General features: G+C 37.5%; 2 protein-coding genes across 15 annotated transcripts in view; both read right to left on the bottom strand.

Annotated features, from left to right (window-relative positions):
* LOC148087210 (discs large homolog 1-like protein) overlaps positions 1 to 4,935 on the bottom strand; it is an 87,689-nt gene extending 82,754 nt beyond the window's left edge. Inside the window, exons 1-2 of the mRNA XM_087785412.1 lie at positions 4,698 to 4,935; positions 927 to 1,097 (exon numbers count right to left, since the gene is read on the bottom strand). Coding sequence (XP_087641538.1) covers positions 927 to 1,097; positions 4,698 to 4,716 — 190 coding nt within the window. The 5' untranslated portion in view covers positions 4,717 to 4,935. The remainder of the gene's footprint in view (positions 1 to 926; positions 1,098 to 4,697) is intronic.
* Positions 4,936 to 11,359: 6,424 nt separating this feature from the next.
* lrrc7 (leucine rich repeat containing 7) overlaps positions 11,360 to 17,239 on the bottom strand; it is an 83,805-nt gene continuing 77,925 nt past the window's right edge. For 11 of the 14 annotated variants that reach the window (XM_087785401.1, XM_087785397.1, XM_087785400.1 and 8 more), the window contains 2 exons: positions 16,350 to 16,424; positions 11,360 to 14,924 (listed from right to left, as the gene is read on the bottom strand). In XM_087785401.1, coding sequence (XP_087641527.1) covers positions 14,814 to 14,924; positions 16,350 to 16,424 — 186 coding nt within the window. In that variant the 3' untranslated portion in view covers positions 11,360 to 14,813. Of the gene's footprint in view, positions 15,087 to 16,349; positions 16,425 to 17,239 lie in introns of all 14 variants that reach the window. The other 3 variants (XM_087785402.1, XM_087785405.1, XM_087785404.1) reach the window with 3 other exon arrangements.

The raw sequence follows: 17,239 nt of genomic DNA, 5'->3' as shown, positions 1-17,239 counted from the left end.
TGAACGTCTTTTTTTCGATTAAAAAACAAAAGCAATAATAATGTCAGATTAATGTAATATCATCTAAAATGATATTTCCAGATTCTCAATATAAACACAGATACAGACACATGAAGTAAGAAAGTGAAAAACAGATTATATTATTTTTCTACAATACAGTATAGCAAGAGTGCAATAAATATAATTGAATGAAAACAGAATTTTGGTTGATCTGTCAGAAACATTTCTACAACATCGGTCCAGGCGCCCCCCTGAGGGCTCGTGGCGCAACGACAAGAAACTACCTATACGTTTTTGGTGAATAGAAAAAATCTAAACGGAAAAAACACTAATAACAATAGACCACATTAAGCATAAAATTGACGAAAAAATAGAAATATTATCTTATTTAGACTCTTAGCATCATGGAAATTATGTAATCCAACTGATGAGTCACTCGTTTAATACAGTTTTATTCCTCCCACTTTCCACTTTCTTTTATTTATCATCTCATTACATCACAATGACAAGCAGGGAATCAGCACGCCCAGTTAATATGAGCGTTTACAAAACAGATGAGGAGGTAGCGTGGGAATCGAGACAGAGGTGGAAGGATGTGTGACAGCACGATAAAAGGAATAAATGATTAGTGTGACAGTAATAAACACTGAGAGAGTTCATACAAGTACGATCGCGCCTCTGCAGACAGTCTCTTCACAATCTCTTCTTAAAGACAATAATCCATGTAGCAGAGCAAATAAAACAAATTTGTACCAACTTTATGAGACGTGCAACAGCTTAGTTAAAGGTCAAAGTTCAAAACTTATGGCACAAAAATAAATGACTGTTTGTGTTGAGCATGTGAGAACACAAACCTGTTTCTGTTGTTTGGCGAGCAACAGATTAAAACCTTACAAATATGAAAGGTTGTACACTGGGTGTCTTACCGAGGAGAGCGCTGAAGAGCTGGCTCTGGAAAACATTGATGACTCGGTCCAGACTCTGCTGCAGCTGCTGGTCCTCCTCCACACCACCATGCTTAAGACTGTTCTGACCCTGCTGCCTCTGGTCCAGCTTGGCCCGGTACTGCTGAAGTAGCTCTAGAGCTCGCTGAGCATCTGAACAACACACAGAAGATAAAAACAATGACACGCTAGTAACACCACTACTTGACTTTGTCCTCTTTGGAGTAGAGATGCTAAATTTAATTTAATGGTACAGCACAGTTTTTGCATTTTAATAATAAATATATTTTATTATATTTCTACAACTTAGGCTACAAGTAACTTTACCACTGCTGCTACATTATATGATACAAGTACTTCAACAACCACTTGAAGCACAACTTTGGCTGGAAGTCTACTATTATCTTATCACGATTACTATTGTATAACGACTACTTACATCAATACAGCTCTTACAACTTCAGAAAATCATGTCAACAATATAAATCAGTTATTATTATCACATAAAATATAATGACCAATTCTGTTATCACAGACAGAATCAGAAGGAGACAACACTGGGGTGTTGGCAACTGGTACAGATCACTCCCCAGTTGACCGTGGAACACCTCATTGAAGAGCTAGAGTTTTCAGGAGTGACGGAAGTTTGAACCCATCCACGAAAGGGTACAAAAAAATGGCAAGGATGACTTGGATTTTGTACAATGTTCAAGCAACAGATTTTATGGAGAATTCAAACACTGATTTACAACTTATAGTCAGTAAATCATGATTTAATTTAATGTAAACAAACTGTTAAAGGGTAGCTATTGTGAAAACCCAACTCTCTTGCCTCTTCCTCTCCAAGATGTAGTAAGTCTCTCATCATGATGATGTTTTGAGGTAATTTCTATATAAAGCTCTCGCCCGTCTGAAATCCTGGCAAATGAAAGGTAACAAGAACATTTATGACATTAATCTGGTCTTCACGCGTTCTCCAGCCAGCTGTACTCACGTCCCGCTTTGTTTATACAACAATTGAGAGGTGGAGAATACAGAGATTGATGAGGCGCGGTGACAAACCTTGATTTCTGAACAATTACAGAAAAGTGGGTGTGATTATGGTAAAAAAGATTTCATCTCTAGAAAAACCAAGAGTTTTAGGTGGGCTGAGCTTAAGAACCCTTGCTATTGTAAATATATTGAAAATAAAAGAGAGTGTTGTACTATAGACACATACTGATGAGAACAACTACAACTGAGTCCAAACCCTTGAAAGTTAGGTCTCAGAGGCTTGTCATCTAAGGTGATACTGCAGACAGTTTTTCTGCTATGTTGGACCCTCTTTTCTTCAATGATTGCCTTAAATTGGACAATTCAATGATTCACTGTTTCACTAATCATTGTGTTGAAATACTGGATCAGGTGACACCTGTTAAATCGAACTTGACAATTGAAGATCTCCTGAGTCTGAAGAGACTTTGTCAATGACTGAGCGTCTCTGGAAGTCCACTAAAATTGCACAGACTTCACCTCAGGGATCTAATGGTCTAGAAAAGCGCTATATAAATACAAACTACTTACCTACTTACTTACAATAAGATGATGGAAACTGCCAGATCTGATTACATAAAGAAACTGGTAACAGTAAATTAGAAAAACCCCAAAGTGTTGTTTGACACGATCATTTCTCTCATGTGTCCTGCTGCTCCAATCAGCTTTGGTGAGATTTTTCACTGAAACATTAAATTGATCAAATAGAAAATCTCTCCCCTTTTGTGTTGAACCCCTGCTGTCACTGAGCCTGTCTCCAGTTTGTGGGCCTTCTTTAAGGCTGTAACTCTGGCTGATATTTCGGCACTGGTCAACAAGAAGAAACCCTCCTCTTGCTCGTCCGACGTCCTCCTGTTTAGGCTCTTTACTAAAGTGTTTGATTTAATTGGCCGAATTGGTTACCAAACTTGTAAACCTCTCCCTTTCCACACGTTTTTTTCCCAATACATTTAAGCATGCCATTGTGGAGCCTTTGCTCAAAAAGCCAGGCTTAGACCCGACTGACCTCAATAATTTCAGCCCTATTTCTAAGCATACTTTGCCAAGATCTTAGGGAAGGTGGTGTCTAAGAAAAATCACTAATCTTAGGTAAATGTTGTCACAACATGATCTGGAGCTTATAATATAATAATATATAATGGATATCATCCATGAGTTTGTGTCTTCTCGTCTGGTCTATTGTAAAAGTTTATGTTCGTGTCTAAACTAGAAGGAACTGTCTCGCCTGCAGTTAATACAAAACTCTGTAGCAAGAATTGTGACCTGCTCTGGTAGAAGAACTCACATTTCTCCGATTCTTAAAACTCTTCAATGGCTGCCACTTTCTTTCAGGATCAATCTTGAAATTCTGGTTCTTACTTTCAGAGCTATCCATGGTCAGGCTCCTCCTTACATCACTGATCTGATCCAGCCTTACACCCCAGCTCGGGCTCTGAGGTCTGTGGATCAGAATCTACTGATGGTTCTTCGCACACAGTTCAGGACCAGAGCAGAGAAATCCTTCCAGGCTGTTTCTCCTAAGCTTTGGAACAATCTTCATCTCCCTCTGTGTTTGATGGATCTACTGACTCCTTCAAGGAACATCTTAAGACATTTTTATTTGTGCAGGCTTTATTTGTACCTTGATTTTCTAGGGCTCCTGTTTTTATCTTATGTGTCTTGGCTTTTAAAGCATTTATTTTAACTGTATATTGTTTTTGTTTGTAAAACCGCTTTGTGACCTTGGTCTAGAAAAGTGCTTTACAAATAACCTTATTTTACTTACTTTACTTTACTACAACATTGATCCAAGATCAATTTAAGAGATGCTATAAGTGGAATGTAATTATAACAGTATATGAGATAATTTATGGTATATTAACTGGTTTTCAATATTGAAAAAGAAAGAAGAAGTCAACAGAAACAATAATAATGAAGTCTCCTGACCTCAAATTGGTACTTCTATGGCCTTGAGCTAGATGTTGTGTGAATTAATGAAATTGTTGTAACAGAGATTCCAGAGATTTATATCGATCAATAATATATATATATATATATATATATATATATATATATATATATATATATATATATATATATATATATATATATATAATTGTTTTATTTTTTTGGTTTATATTCTGTCTATTAGTTGATTATTTAAGTTATTTGATTATTTATTTAATTTTGTTGGGTATTTATTTTTATTTATTTTCTTGAATGTCTTAATTAATGTCTGTTTAAGTATTTAACTGTTAAGTCTTGTTTGAGGTGTTTAATGTCTTTAATTTTCATCATGTATTGAGACATACAGCATAAATTAAATTGTATTTATGCTGTATGTCTCAATACATGCATATTTGACAATAAAAGAACTTGACTTGACTAATATGTCTCTTGTCAAAACACAAAACCCAACATCCTCAGCCTGGCTGAAGAAGTGGAGGAACCTTCATCGACACAAGTGTCAAACTGGAGAGCAGAAATGATATCACACTTACAACGCGCACGTCTGTAAACAACATTATTGTTGATTTTTATACGCTTTATTTGCAGTTGTATTCAGAAAAAAACAAAATATATTTGAAAAATGATTCTATTCGCGTGGTGAGTTCAAATGGAACAACCGCGTCCAGAACTTTCACCACAACGTCAGACACAATGTTAGAGTGACAAATAATTTTGGTTTCAGCTTTTGTTTAGTGACACTCGTAAAGGGCGACTGAAAAACAACAACTTTACCTTTCTGTCGCACAGGCATGCTGGCATCCACGCTCCTCCGTGATCTGGGCGGGTTCGTGTGCGCTGCTGTCCGGCGAGAGTGGAATCCTTGTACAAGTGTGTCCAGGCAGTGACCGCCGCCTCCCGGACTCCGAATCGGGTCACAGCTCGTATGGCGTCCAGCTGCGCTCCGATGGAAGAAGCGTCTGAGAGAAGTTTGGAAATCCGGCGAGCGTCAGTGCGTCACGGTGAGCTGGCTCAGGCGGACTTAGAACCCGGAACCTTCGGGAGAGAAACTAGTTCTTCATTTTCGGAGCTTCACAACGCGGTCCAACCGGTTCTCAGCCCCGTGGGATGAAAACACGCACACGCCTGAAAGCTGCCATGTTTACAAAAAATTGCATTTAAGTAAAGATAAAAACAAGCATTTGACAGAATCTGATTCTGTCATTACTATAACAGGAAATATCAAACCCGGCATGGAGTTATTTACATAACTTTTATATTTATTATTAATGTACATTAATTGTTAATGTTAAGGATACATATATATATATATATATAGATATATATATATAGATATATAGATATAGATATAGATAGATATAAATATAGATAGATGGATAGATAGATAGATAGATAGATAGATAGATAGATAGATAGATAGATAGATAGATAGATAGATAGATAGATAGATAGATAGATAGATAGATAGATAGATAGATAGATAGATAGATAGATAGATAGATAGATAGATAGATAGATAGATAGATAGATAGATAGATAGATAGATAGATAGATAGATAGATAGATAGATAGATAGATAGATAGATAGATAGATAGATAGATAGATAGATAGATACAGTATATATACATATACTGTATGTATATACATAATACAGGAAAGAAGGATAGAAAGGGAGCTTGGTGTCTAAAAACTCCTCCAATAATTGAAGCCTATAGCAGCATAACAAAAGGGCAGAGTTTTTGACATATCTATATCTATATATATCTATATATATAAATATATCTATATATATAGATATAGATATATATAGAAAGAGAGAGATTTTGTAAAACGAATATATGAAACGCCATGCACATTTGCTTTGGTGTCCCTACTTTGAAAGAAATGTTTCCCTTGGTGCCCTTCCAACTTGCCTTGGTGCCCTAAAGTTTATACTGTTCTTTAAGGCAACACTTGAGCCTTGACCTTAAAAATGTTTAAATTTGAAGCCTGCATAGGTTGGTTCCACAGCAGAGATGGCTCCAAACCTCCAAACAATACATGTATGGTATAACTAATGGATCTGAGTTTAAGGATCATAACATCCTAGAAGGCTGATATGTTTAGATTACATCTGGGACGTATGTTGGTGCTAGACCATGTGAAGCTTTGTAGGATAAGATACTTAATTAATAATTAATAATAATTTAATAATTCTAAATTATACTGGAAGCCAATATAGAGAGGGCAGCAAAAGAGAAGAGCATCCTGACTGAAGACCATGCAAGTCCCGCCTGGAGGTAACAAAAGTATGGATGAGCTTGGATGAGGAAATGCCTGATGTTTGAAATAAGGGTGAAAGTATGCATTCTGTGAGATTTGTTTCCAGCAAACTACAAACAAGCGTTCAAATTCAAATATGGCAAATCGAATGTTCTGGATTATAGATACAGAAGGACAAATTACTGTATGAATAATAAGTGTACACCTGGGAACATGGACACTTGCCATTATTCATCATGACTATGTCACCTTTTTTCATTTAAATTTAAATTTTATTTATTTTTTCCAACCAGTGTACTGGCTGTGGTGTGCTGTTTTGATATCATGAACTTAGATGCTCTCTGGCCCTCCATCTCGAGGAGTAGTCACGGCAGACCATCAGTTAGATTTCAGTGTAGCAAAAATGTGTACAGTTATTGACATTACACATGGGGTGATTAAGTGTTTAACAATATTTAAACATATACACAAGTCAGAAAAGACTTGTTGGTTCAAGCATTCATAGAACATACATGTTTTATACTCTAATTATAGTGACTTATATAGTGTCTTATTCAAAACCATTCAATTTGAAGCCTCTACACACAGAAAACAGAAGATCGCAAGAGATGTTAATGTGATACATTTCAAGGGGTTTCTCTCGAGGCATGACTCTTCCTTGACCTCCAGGAGCCACAAAGGCAGGTTTGTGAGCAGCTTTTGTCATGTTAAACACCTGTACTTTATGCAGTGGACGAAAGCTCCAGGATTTAGACCAGACCGACATGTAATCCACTCAGTCCTGACAGCAGTGATTAGAATGTAGTACTCTCGTTTTGACCCTGTCCGGCTCCGATACTGTATAATCCTATTTGCTGTTTTTAAAAAAATGTTGACTCTTGACACAAACAGGCTAAAACCAAGTCACACGCTCCAAGGTGTAATCTCAGGTGGATTGTCATGGAACGTTGAGTAGATTAAAGCGGTTTGTGCTCCATCTCTTGTTCATAATGTTACGTTAGGATCGTAGATCCAGAAAACACAGCTGCAAATGATGGTCATTGTTATGTGTTTGTAGTTCGCCCCTTAAAAGCAATGGCCCACAATCAAATCACCAACTACAAACCCATCTCTCGTCTCAGTAGTGGCTCTGTATTACATCAACGGGATGGAAAACCTCTAACAGACTCTAGTCTTTACAAATTACTTGTGTAAGTGATTCAGGTTAATGGCTGAATCTCATCCTATAAAGGGTATTTTGCTCCTTGAGGTGTTTTTTCTTTGTTATTTTTTCAAGTTTTCTCTTAAAAATTCAGTTTTAATTCAACAATTAATAAACATTTACCAATGACTTGAAATAGACTGTGTTCTGCAAACATGTGAAAGAGTATTTGTATCAAAATGAGTCTTTAAATGAATAAAATTCTACCCAGGATAGACCTGCTCCAGTTTAGAATGTAAAAAAGTAAAAGGATGAGTTATAGTAGGTCAGAATAACATTAGCACTTTGCGGATCAGATACTTTGGAATTGTGACAACTGTTTATTTAGTTGATCCTTATCTTCTGAGGTGTGACTTTAATTCTGTGGATGTCAGTGGACATCTATCATAGACACTCTGAACATGTTGTTACAGGACAGATAGATTAGCACAACAGCACAAGGATGTTAAACATGGTGAAGCGTTTCGGCGAGTCATGCCCACTTGGAACCGCTGAAGAAATCTGCTTAATACTTTGGTCACAGTTCCATTTAAGTATTAATTGAGAATCAGTCGTAACCACAGTCACACATACTCTCTCAGATAAGACAAGAAGATACATTGGATTTCTGAATGAGTCTGACTAACTAAATTTAATGTAATAAATGACAGCAAAGCTCAACTTCAGTCCAGACACAGAAAGGAGGTTCATATTGATTTGTACATTGATTCTATTGATATTGATTGTAATTTGCTTCAAAAAAATATATGCTGATTTATTACAATTGCGTATTTGTTTTTAGGGTTGTTGAAAGTTTGCTGGAGAGTGGCTTGTCTGAATTTGAAAATAAAGAATAAAAAGCAGACAATATACAATCAGTTTTCAGAAACTAAAGCATCATCAGCATACTGAGACAAACACACACACACGCACACAAACACACACATTCACAGAAATTCACACGCGCACACACACATGTACAAGCACACACACACATATACACACACACACTGGATAGAATGCAGGTCATGGACTTGGTCTGGGCTGCAGTCATTGATCAGGTCACTGGAGTTGATTGACTTCTATGTTCACCAAACTCAAACAGGCGCGCTGCTCTGTGTCGTCAAATGTGGGCGGAATTTATGCATGGTTGTGTAAGTGGGTTGGTGCATGGACACACAGATGCACACATACACACACATGTATTATTTTGTTCAACGCAACAGCAGAGGAAATGCAAACACAAAACAAAGACAGTCAGACACTGTGTGTGTGTGTGTGTGTGTGTGTGTGTGTGTGTGTGTGTGTGTGTGTGTGTGTGTGTGTGTGTGTGTGTGTGTGTGTGTGTGTGCATGTGTGTGAGTGTGCCACTATTGTGAATTGTCAGAAACAATCAGCAGAATTGTTCTGAGAGCTTCACCAGTCTGCAGACATTTATATAATTTTAGATTATTCTGTGGTTTAATTAATAAATAGAGAAGAAAGTGAACAGTTACTGTTGCAGTCTTTGTGGAGAATATTTATAGCTTTATTAAAGGTTGTATGTGTGTGTATATACGTTATTTATTAAAAATTTGGCTATAACTATTTTCTTATTATACTTTTTATACTTATTTAACTTTGAAATACCCAGTCTTGTCACGTCTTACAAGTTCCTGGGTGTTCACCTCAACAACCGCCTGGACTGGGTGGATAACACTGCTGCTCTTTATAAAAAAGGGCGGAGTAGACTCTACCTGCTCCGGAGGTTGAGGTCGTTTGGTGTCCAGGGGCCACTCCTGAAGTCATTCTATGACTCAGTAGTGGCCTCTGCCATCTTCAACGGCGTGGTCTGCTGGGGGAGCAGCATGACAGCAAAGGATAGGGCTAAACTGGACAGCCTTATTAAGAAGGCCGGTTACGTCCTAGGGCGCCCCCTGGATCCTGTGGAGGAAGTGACTGGGGGGAGGATACGGAGCAAGCTGGGCTCCATGAGGAGGAACTTGTCTCACCCTCTCCAGCACACACTGAGGGCATTGAGGAGCTCCATCAGTGATAGGATGCTCCATCCTCGGTGTGTGAGGGAGAGGTACCGCAGGTCCTTCCTCCCTGCTGCCATCAGACTCCACAATAAGAACACAGCCAGATAATCGTCTAACTGCACCTTTCTTGTTATTTTTGTAAATATGATTGTGTATATAATATAGTGCAGATATATTTTCTATTCTATTTAGATTTTTTCTTTTCTTTTTAATATTTTATTTCTGTGTGTTTTATTTTTCTTCTGGTATATTGCTCTTGCTGTTTGTTAAAAAGAATTTCCCCTCGCGGGACAATAAAGGGATTCTGATTCTGATTCTGATTGATTACCAAATAACTACCAAAACTGACGGGGAGCCTCCGTTTCCTCGATTTGATCAAGTTGCCCATACATTCACTGAGAGGTCAGCAGTCTGGACACTCATTTTCAAACAGTTTAATTTTTCGTTTAATTTCCTTTTTTTTTTAACCATGTTGTCATTTATTTTTTTGTGTTTCATGGTCAAAACCATTCTTGGAATAGCTGTATTTTTCCAGTAGTTAAACAATTCTGTTTAAATGTAGGTGATCTGTAGTCTTTTTGTCTATTTGTCATGCCCACCCTTTCATTCAACACATATTTTTATGATTGAAGGACTCATTTTTACAATTGTTTGAAGTCCATGTCATAATCCGTTTTGTGTTTGGTTTAATTTGTTATTGTTTCTTGTATGTATGCTTCTTTCATCTGACTCTCTTTTTCTATGTTCTCTGTGAGTGTTCTTTTGATCATCCAGCTGTATTACTTTTAGTTATGCTATTTTTTTTCCCTTTTTGATTGTTCATAAATGAATACATTTAAGAAAGCATTTAGTTTAGTTAAGTTTTTTACTAAAGTTAAACCTTCTGTTCTGTGGGTCTTTTTGTCGAATTGTTAATGTTAAAGGTCATAAATATTTTTGCCAGCCATTTTTTTCCCACCTCTAACTATTGGCATTTCTTGTTTCAATATTTGAACTGTTCAGGCATACTTGTCTTTTCCTAACCTTGGCATTACATGGCACCCTGGAGAAAAACAAGGAACCTTTTTAACCTTGCTTTTTTGCAGTGGCATTGAACCATTATATGTTTGGTTTTCTTTCCAGAAATGTAATCTTTTATTTCCTTGCTAATAATTACTAACCACCTGTAAAAAAAAAAGTGTGTATGCTTGTTGCTTTCTGGAACAGATCTCTGATCCTCATGTCAGATCCGACAATGAGATGGATGATGACGAGGGTTGAAGTAGTGTCAGCGTTCTCTTGCTCACTGATGAAGAGAGACAAAAGAGCATCTGCTGAGATAAAGATTTTAATCCCATGGGGAAGGAGTGAGCTCCCAAATCTGGCTTGATCCATCCCATCATCCTACCTCTTCTTCATCTTGAGATCATCACCTCAGCTCCATTACCTGATTGGTTTTGGTTTTCAGACCTCAGATCAAGGGTTTTCGATGTCATTGAAGTCTGGGGATCTTTTTATTATATTTTATTTTCTGGTAAATGGGTGTCTTCTATTTTGGAGGACATTCTTCTTTCACGTCTGTTGGTGCACCCCCGCTGTCGCTCATTGCTATAATCCCACAAAAGGATGGCATCAAACATTACACTTAGTCACTTGACCTCTAGAACATCTAGTTAACACGCTTTTCATGAGACGCTACATGTCAATTGAAACAAAGTATTACTGTCTTATTAGGACGCTGGATGGATATATAGTTAAATATTTTAGTAGCTAGCAAGATTAATTTCTAGATGGACTGATGGATATTCGTAATAGGAAAATTGGTAGGGGCTTTTATAGGTGCCTGACTGAGCCACAGTAACATTTGTGCAGATTGTTATTGTGACTAGTGACATACATGTAGGCTTTTAAGCTTACTTTTAAATCAACAACATCTGAGTCTGTGTATGTATGCGTGTGCGTCACACCCAGGGAAGAAGATAAAAAGCCACACTACCAATAGTGACATTTTTATTATTGTACAATAGAGACTTTCATACATTATTCAAAACACTTCTTATATACTGAAAAAATGGTACGTCCCAAAGCCCAAAATGGCTCCAGTACAGTTGCTGCACAGCATCTTTTCAATTTTATACATATATTATTAGGATCTTCTGTAAAAACCGTATCTTAAATAGTATGTACAGATAGCGTCTGCAAAATGCATTCTAAACACATGATATATATATTTATATAGTTTGGCAATTATACTTCTCCGCAATAATACTCAAACTTAAACTGGAAGGTTCAACTTGCATGTGCAAATAAATAAAGAATAAATAGTCCTGTTATTAAAAATCTAACTTTTTTTTCGAGGTTAAAAGTTCTTTTTTTTCATCACACAACAGAAGAAGCAGCATTCAAGTTGGGAGGTGAAGAAACTGCAGAAAGCATGAGTACATTCACAAAATGAGTCTTTAAATTCATTCACAGCTTTTGTTGAGCGACCTCAGCGATCCCACAACTAAATGACCATCTTGTAGAGTCATGTACATATTTATATTCATATATATATAATATATATTTATATGACACAATTTCACAATTACAGTAGAAATACACTTTGTACAGTTTTGGATGGGTGGCTCGCCAAGTGTGTATACTTTCATCCTTCACTTGTGTTTATAAAAGATCACTGTTGTTTGCTGAGCAAAGCTAAAGGTTCGTCAATACTGTTTATATTTAGAAAGACCTGAAACATGTAGTAAAAAATCCCTATCAAAGATCTCTCCGCCAAGTCTTTGATATTCAGATCCGAGTCGACGCGTTGGGTCACATGTTGGGTGATATTTTGGCACGTAAAGTAGAGAAGAAGAAATGAATGCATGAGCTTCTGTGAACACAAGAGTTACACATTTCTCATACCAAATAAAAGTCACAGTAGTTTGACTTTAAGGGGCCACAGACACTCATTTTCTTTAATGGTTTACTCAAAAGGGTTCTAGAACAGTTCTATATGGGTTTAGAAACTCGTTGTTGGTCCCTTCATGAAACGGCCATTGAAAAGTTTGGTAGTTATCTGATGCTTCTACACAATAATTGTACACTTGAGTCCGTTAAAAATGTATATCTGACTCTCACACTCACACATACACTGACTTGAAATATACTCTAATATCTCTTGCACTTGGCTCTTTCAGACACACAATCATAAAAAAACACACAAATATTTTATCCACACTCCTTAAGTTGAGCAATGCCACATATTGATCTCAAACACACACTTAATCGCAATCACACATGTGATTTTAACACAACAGTTCCCCATACATACGTTGTGAACCTACAGAGGTCATTCATTGAGATATACACACACTCCGATAACAGTCAACGATATAAAATAACATGTCACACACTCAAATACACACCTACGGCCTCCTTTTACCAAGAGGTCCTTCATGTATCTCACTCAGGGTCCTCTCCACAGTGAGCGGTGCCCCACACAGCACCAACTCCTGGTTCTCTCGCTCACACCCGGGTCACATCCTGTCAAATTTGGGATCAATTTCAAGTTTGATCTTTCACCATAGATTGTTTGAGTTCTGTGGCCACTTGAAGTTGTCAGGAAGGACGTAATACTCATGTGATAGTTCTATGATGTTTGTGTCGCACACTTTGGCAGATGAAGAGGATCGCTGTGGCACCGCAGAACACTGAATAAACAACAACTTTGATATCGTCCACTAGCAGGTAGAAAATGTTTACAAACAGGGTCGTCTATGTTTAGTGTATCACAATGTATCATAAAGAGGGGCTCACTGTGCAACGGTGTACGAGCGCGTACCTGTTTGTGTGTAAACATTAGCATGAGTTGCTCATTAGATGGCACTGCAGTGCAGGTCGAACGCTGCCAAACAAAAAAAGCTGACTGGGCAGAAATATTGCTTTGAGCTCTTCTCGGCACAGCGAAGACGGAAACGTTAGAAAAGCGGCGGTGAGAATGAAAAGTGTCTATAGTTGATGGAATCATCCCTGTACAGTCAGAGAAGAGTTCTTTACAATGTAATAACAATAACTGCAGCGACAGAAAGCTGCAGCTCTGTATAATTACACAAGGCAGAAGAGTCTTAATATCTATGTACACCAGGAGGCAACAGCAGATTATGAAATACAAATCAAAGTGTAGGAATTGTCAAGAATCTGCAAACAAACACTAAAACAACAAAAAATAGCAAAGAATGTCAGTAAATCATTAAAAAAAAACATCATCACTTAAAGTTGACGTACACTGCACAACTTTAAAAAGCAATCGTTTAGGGGATTTGTGATGAAATATGACGTACACATATAAGAAACCCTGTTGACTATACAAAAGTAAAACAAAAGTTACAAATATGAACTTGATTTACGCCAAAAAACTGGATTAATTCAAAATCATGTGCTGATCAAGGTCAGAAATCTGCGCATTTTCTTCTGAATTGAAAATGAATGATTTAGTGAGAATTTTTGCTTGAATCGAACTTGTACTTTAGCTAAAAAGCAGAATTGTGTCTTTCTGTCAAAAGAGACCAGGAGTAAATGCGGAGCCAATAAGCAATGTATTGATAATTAACTATCCTTTTTTATTTATAAACACAATTTTAATTGGTTTCAGGCTGAATATGAAAACTGTCACTCAAACACAACAATAACTCAAAGAGACATTAGGAAATATGTTGAAAGTTCATGGCCTTCTAGAAGCAAGGGGAAAAACTATATATAAAAAAAATATAATAATATTATACTATTCTGACCTTCAGTCAACAGATCTATAGATGAGGATGTTTTGGACTTTAGATCCAGATATGGAAATATCTATTTCAAGTTCCGAATAAACACATTTGATTACATATTCTTTTACTTTCAGTATGACAAAAAATGATTTCAAATATCAATCTTTTTTTCCACTGTTGAATCCCGCAAATGGGCAGATTCCCGACTTATCATCTTAAACATTGATCCAAGAATGTACAGTAGGTGGCAAAAGGTGTTGCCATGACAACTCGCCATCATCTGACACTTTGGCAAAAAAAAATGGCTGAGCATAAATAAGTTTTGGACTGTCTCTTGTTCTGTATTAAAGTGGTGTAGTGTGTCTGGGTTTGAAGGACAATGAGTAAAACAATCGATACCCCAAAGCTCCAGTCAGACACAAGACCTCTGTAGTAAAAACCATGACTAAATCCAAACTACAGCAGCAAAGTCAGCTCCCGACCGCCGATTGACAGAAGAGCCAAGATGTTTACTCGGGCTTCATTTGGCACTCGTTATAGCCTTTGGTCCAGCAAGAGGCAAATCTCCTTAGAATGGTGTTTACAAAAAGGCGGCATATGTACCGGGTTCACTAGCCTCCAGCAGGCATGGTTACGAGGTGGCATGATGAGCAGAGCGGAAAAGCTATGTTGTGTGTTTGTTATAAACTAAGTCTAGCGCCTGCTGCGGTCCCTCAGAACCACCAAGTCCACGGTCCGTGGGAAACTCTTCAGCAGTGAGACGGCTGTCTCGTGCTCCAAGTGTAAAAAACTATGTCCATTAGCCTGCAAGGCAAACACGACGCACAGTCAACAGCATGTGTGTGTGTGCGCATGCATGTATAGTCTTTTTGTGGAAGGAAGGATGGAGGGTCACTGCCATCATTATCTCAGTAACACATCACTGTTGGGGAAAAGAGAGAGAAGAGGAGGAGCTACACAGTCATGCTGCAGGAGAGAGAAGGGTAAAGACACAAAAGGGTTTTTAGATGAAGTTATCCAACTAAACAACAAAGCTGTGGAGAGAAGATGAACACACGAGAGAGAAAGAGGGGAGCTATCAACCTGCAACGCTAAACACCGTTAAGAACTCACTTACATAGCCTTGAGTTGTTGTGTTTTAGCAGAAATGTTTTTTTTTGTTTTATATTTTCTCTGATGATTTGAAAGACTCACACAGAAGACTTATACTATGTACTCTTACTCTCCTTCTCAATTAAGTTGTTGTGTCAGTTCAAACTGTTGCACAGTGAAAGGAGTCAGAGAAATTTTCCATAGTGCTGCTTTAAAAGCATTAAAAGTAGGAAGAGAAGGCTTGAACTCATCTCAACTCAGAGTAAACCCACAGATACATATATTAGCCAGACAATCTCTGACTTTGACTAGTTACATATTAAACTGTGAGAAGTCTTGCCATTACAGTTCAATTGTTAAATCAACCCTTTCGCGCTAGGTGATTTGTCAAAACTAAAGCTAAATACATCTCTTTTCACAAATGACTTTTTGTCCAAGAGTTTATGTTGTAATTTTAAGTGAATTTCAAATGAATAATAATACTTGCAGGTCCACAGAAATGCACTAAAAGTGGTCCCTTTGCACTTTGCCCAGCTCTGCTTCAGATCATGAAACATTAAGTTAAGTACTCACTCATCTCTTCTAGAAATGTACAAATGAAGACAATTCAGTCAAATTAATCTTAAAGTAACTGACAGAAAAGTTTCTAGGATTCTATTATCCATGACGAATGAAATGAAAAAATAAAGCAGTGGAACATCTCTCACATTTCCCAGCTTTTAAAAGATGTTTTAACATGTTATTATCTCATTGTTTGTAATGAAACCACACTTCAGTCTCCGCTTCCTTCAGATCCTGTTTTCACTCAAAACTGATTCCGATGACAGCAATAATGAAACGTATCCTGGTTGTCATATTTTTCTTGATAAAGTTCTTAATTTTGTGGCTCCAGTTGTGTTAACACTGACACCACTATCATCATCATGCATGAACATTATCTTCTTCAGTGAAATCTAGTGATTTGTGTTGTTATGTAAACACACAACATAAATTATTAATAATTGTCTGTCTCTCAATGATAAGACAACAGAGGCTTTATTTTAAGTTTGATATCTTAACAAGATTTCAATGATTGTATGGTTTCGGGGAGGAGAGGAAGGGTAAAAGACACAGGATCATCACACTTGAGGTATTTACCTGCAGAATCTTGTCTCCAGGATTTAGGGCGGCAGCAGCGGGCCCGTCATGCTGTACCCTAGTGACAAAGATACCCTATAAGTCAAAATGATACACCGTTAGGACGACACAGGGACACGATGGTTTAGAATCTTTGCCTTTTTTTTTTAAATATGACTATCCCCTGATGAATGACATCCTGCCACAGTTCAATTTGGAAATGCATGCAGGTCTTTAGAAAACTGCAGATAATGAATAGCTATTGAGCTGTAGTTTCATTTTAAGGGAAAAAAACCCAATTATCCAGTCAAAGTAAAGGAAAGACAGTTTGGAAAGAGGACTGGTGGCTACTGCAGAGAGGAAAGAAGTAGATGACTTTTCTTTTTGTCCCTAAACCACCCAAGGCAGAGATTGTAAAAACACCAACATCTTTTCACAAGTAGTTGAAAGATGCTTTCTTGAACACAGAAAGTGCGGGACAATGTGGCCACATCCGCTCCTCGTGCTTCAACAAGCCGTTGAACGCACAGCAGGAGTGCAGGGATGCGCCGGTGACATGGTGCGGCAGCGGTGAGCACACACCACACGCTGAGGGCATGAAAACATAGACGAGACAAGGAGACTGCAGCGGGGGGAGTGCTGGATGTGTTAGCTATGTTACTGCGGTGTGGGGAACAGTGAGCTTCATAAAATTCACAGGTGACATTCAAAACACATTTTATAAATATTACAGAGCTCGCTGTTACCAGCCTGTTAGCAAGTCCATTAGTAATTGGGCAACAAATCATTTGTGTTCATTTGACTTTCAAAACTTAAAATCCAAAGTCAGAGTTCTGCCAATTTTCCTTTCAGAAAATTAACTTACTTTTTTAAAGAATCACAGATCATAAAATTGTTAATGAACAAATAAA

The sequence above is a fragment of the Callionymus lyra genome, chromosome 2 (genome assembly GCF_982586985.1).
Source record: "Callionymus lyra chromosome 2, fCalLyr1.hap1.1, whole genome shotgun sequence".
NCBI lineage: Eukaryota > Metazoa > Chordata > Actinopteri > Syngnathiformes > Callionymidae > Callionymus > Callionymus lyra.
This window is presented reverse-complemented; position numbering and strand designations above follow the sequence as displayed.